The sequence below is a fragment of the Nothoprocta perdicaria genome, unplaced genomic scaffold, assembly GCF_003342845.1.
Source record: "Nothoprocta perdicaria isolate Ctin4 unplaced genomic scaffold, notPer1 scaffold_193, whole genome shotgun sequence".
Lineage (NCBI taxonomy): Eukaryota > Metazoa > Chordata > Aves > Tinamiformes > Tinamidae > Nothoprocta > Nothoprocta perdicaria.
The window spans coordinates 1,060,761-1,064,115 of record NW_020455127.1 but is presented as its reverse complement, the minus strand read 5'-3'; the positions used below and the strand labels follow the sequence as shown (position 1 = coordinate 1,064,115).

At 61.0% G+C, this 3,355-nt stretch overlaps 1 protein-coding gene across 1 annotated transcript; it reads left to right on the top strand.

Annotated features, from left to right (window-relative positions):
- The first annotated feature begins 27 nt into the window (after positions 1-27).
- ZDHHC23 (zinc finger DHHC-type containing 23) lies at positions 28-3,273 on the top strand. The gene is made up of 4 exons (XM_026037238.1): positions 28-134; positions 620-1,327; positions 2,017-2,184; positions 2,973-3,273. Exons 1-4 carry the CDS (start codon positions 28-30, stop codon positions 3,238-3,240), a joined length of 1,251 nt encoding a protein of 416 aa, XP_025893023.1. The 3' UTR covers positions 3,241-3,273.
- Positions 3,274-3,355: the final 82 nt, after the last annotated feature.

The window sequence follows — 3,355 nt, the reverse complement described above, 5'->3', positions numbered from 1 at the left end:
GGGCAGCGGCCGCGGGGCCGCGCGGCGATGGAGGAGCCGCTCTGCTGCTGCGAGTACGTGGACCGGAACGGGCAGAGGAGCCACCTGGTGACCTGCCTGTGCGACTGCGAGGAGCTGGACCACGGCTGCGACAGGTAGCGGCCGCCGGCGGTTACCGGCCCGGCGGGGGCGGGCGGGGGGCTCCCCGCGTCCCTGCCATGAGCCCCCGCTAAAGCCGCTTCGTGAGGCAGCCCGCGTGCCCGCGCGGGCTGTTGCCGCAGCTGCAGGACCCTCCCGACGCGGCGCGGGCGCCCGAGCGGGGCCGGGGCGCCCGTGAGGCACCGGGGGCCGCTCCTCCGTGAGGGTGCCCCGGGTGCCGCTGCCGCGGCGAGCTGGGCGCTGCGCAGGTGCCGTGCCGAAGGCCGGAAGCTGGAGGAAGAAAAGGCTTCGTGTTTGTGGGGAAGGGTGTAGGGCTCTCCCTGGGAAACTTTCCTGCCGCCTGCCTTGGGCGTGCAAGAGGGAAGCGAGCGAGCGCTCCTGTGAGTCAGCAGGGAAGCGGTCGGGTCTCCTGCTTCATGGCACGAGGCAGGAGCGCGGGCCGGCCGCCCCTCAGCGGGGCCCTGTGCTCCTTCCCTGCCAGGTGGCTGCGGTGCAGGCCGCTGCCCCCCGGAGCGCTGCGCGCCGTCGCGGACGCCCTCGCCGACCGGGCGCGCGTGCCCTGGTTCGCGGGCGCGCTCAAGATCAACGTGAGCCTCGTGCCGCCGCTGCTGCTGCTGCCCGTCCTGCTGCGCGTCGCCGCTCTGCACTTGCTGCTGGCGCTGCTCGTCCTCACCTCCCTGCCCGCGCTCGTGCTCTGGTACTACTACCTCACGCACCGCAGGAAGGAGCGGACCCTCTTCTTCCTGAGCCTGGGGCTCTTCTCCCTGGGCTACATGTACTACGTGTTCCTCCAGGAGGTGGTTCCTCAGGGCCGCGTGGAGCCTTCCCAAGTGCTTATCCTCACCTGCGGGCTAGTTCTTATGCTCGCAGCCCTGTCTCGAGCCAAGAAAGACCCTGGCTACCTTCCCAGCCCAACAGGCAAAGGCACGGCGCCGTGCCAGGCCATGGATTTGCCAAGCAAGAAAGTTACGGGGAGCTCCAACGGGCTCCACGGAGTCGCCTCTCTGGGAGCTGCGAGCGGCCGCGCTGCGAACGGGGAGGCCAGGGGCCATTCCAGGCTGCCGGCCGAGGAGCCCGACGGGACGAGGAAGGACTGGTGCGCGAGGTGCCAGCTGGTGCGGCCGGCCCGCGCTGGGCACTGCCGCCTCTGCGGGAGGTGCGTGAGAAGACTGGACCACCACTGCGTCTGGTACGTTCCGCGCCGCCGAGCTCCCGCGGCTGCCGTCCTTCTAAGCTCCCTTTTTGCAGCCAAACAGGGCTTCTGCGGCGTGGTGAGGCCCTTCTGAAAGGCAAGGCTGCTGTTGGCGCGAGTGGGATGACCTGGTAACTCGTAGAATGTGTTTCGGAATGACCTCTGCCTCTCTACTGCGGTTTTTATTTCTTGTTTTATTTCTTTATTCTGTTGGGAGTACTCTGTTGTTGGGTGTCATTTTTAATTTTTGCATCTTTGGGGTGTTTGACATAAAAGAAGGAATGTGAGAAGAGCTATATTTGAGGAGCATTTATTTTTCCCTTGAACAGCCAGCCGTATCAGCCCTACAGTTAACGTGCACTGAGGAAAGGAAGCCCAAAGCTGCCTGCGTGCACGTGGACACGGGAGCAAGGAGGAGGAGCAGGACACGGGCATCTCGCCTCGGGGCATCACGCTTAAGAATTTTGAGGGGCAACCCCCCCCCCGCCTCCACATTATGTTACTGGCCTACTCACCTKTGCCTTTATGGCTTAGTTTAAATGTTACCGGCACTGTGCAGGAGAGCCTTGGGTTGAGTTTTTTTGACAATTTGGGGAAGAGGAAAGAAAAGCTCTCCTCCCCCTCTCCCCCCCTTCTCTTCTCTCTCTCCCTTTCAAACGAAGTTCCTCTCTTCTTTCCTCCCGGAGGATTAACAGCTGCGTAGGGGAGCAGAACCACCAAGCCTTCATCCTCGCGCTCTCCCTCTTCCTGCTCACCTCCGTGTACGGCATCACGCTGACCCTGGGCACCGTTTGCAGGGGCCGGATGCCACTCGTGGCCTTGTTCTACTGCCCCGGGGCCTATTCTGATTACAGGTGAGACACCTCTCCGGGAGAGAGCYGGGCGAGGGGGGAACCCAGACCCGAATGGGCAGCCTAGCACCCTCATTTTGTCTCATTCTGTGCTCCAGACTGGTTCTGTAACCTGCTTAACCTGACCAAAAAGTGATTTTAAAGGTCTGGAAGAGGGAGGTTCTACCCTTCTTTTGCCAAGGTGGTGAGCCTGAGAGCCAGAGGGATTGTGCTGTTTCTCTGCAGAAGGTTGTTGGAGGAGCTGGGATGTTACATCCTTTATTTGCCGTGCCCTGCATAGATCCGCCCCAGCTGCAGTGATAAACCAGCACCCTTCTCCCGTCGGCGCCTACCTGGGGCCGTTGCCACTCTGGCGGTTTRTCTGCTTGGAGCAGACCCCGCTAGTCACCTGTGGGGCTGGGGCTGGTGGGGAGCAGGGGAGGCCCTGCCGCGTTGCACCYCGTAGCTCTGTGCACGTTGCCTTGCTCTCCTCCTTGCTGCTGTCTGTGAGTGTGAACAGCAGCATCCCCTTCTAAAGAGCTGGGCCCCAGCAGACTGTAAGAGCAAGGAAATAGTTGGTGAGGGAGCGCTGTGCAGGGGGGCTGGGGTTGTGCGAAGAGCTGTCGTTAAGCAAGCCGTGAAGCTTTAATTTTGAGAAAGCTCTTTAGGATTACCTGATGAAAGAAGCCAAGTGTGAGCACTGGCAGATGTGGACRGGGATTTGAAAGGATAGTGATTGCCAGGGGAAGTGACTGTAAAGCAGCCGCTCCCAAACTAAATGGCTTCCTTCCCATCTTTCTCCCCRCCGTCAGCTCAGCTCTGTCGTTCACCTGCGTGTGGTACTGTGCCATCGTAACGGCTGGCATGGGCTACATCCTCCTTATCCAGCTGTTGAACATCAGCTACAACGTGACCGAGAGGGAAGCTCGCCTGGCTCTGCGCGACAACACGGGACGCAGGCTCCTGGGCGGGCTGGTCGTAGACACGGGCCACTATAACCGGGGCTTCCTCTGCAACTGGAGCCACTTCTTGAGCCTGGGGTCACCCGCTCTGCAGCGCTCTGCAGAAGACATAGTGTGACACGCGCACGCACACACACACTCCTTTTCTCCTTTTTTTCTCCTTTTCTCCTTTTTTTCTCCTTTTCTCCTTTTTTTCTCCTTTTCTCCTTTTTTTCTCCTTTTCTCCTTTTTTT

What these genes read in the sequence shown, in the direction of transcription:
- ZDHHC23 (XM_026037238.1), top strand. Translation starts at nt 28, where the DNA reads ATGGAGGAGCCGCTCTGCTGCTGCGAGTACGTGGACCGGAACGGGCAG. An exon ending in CTGGACCACGGCTGCGACAG is followed by an intron (nt 135 to 619) that starts GTAGCGGCCGCC and finishes CTTCCCTGCCAG; the next exon opens with GTGGCTGCGGTGCAGGCCGC. An exon ending in CTGGACCACCACTGCGTCTG is followed by an intron (nt 1,328 to 2,016) that starts GTACGTTCCGCG and finishes TTCCTCCCGGAG; the next exon opens with GATTAACAGCTGCGTAGGGG.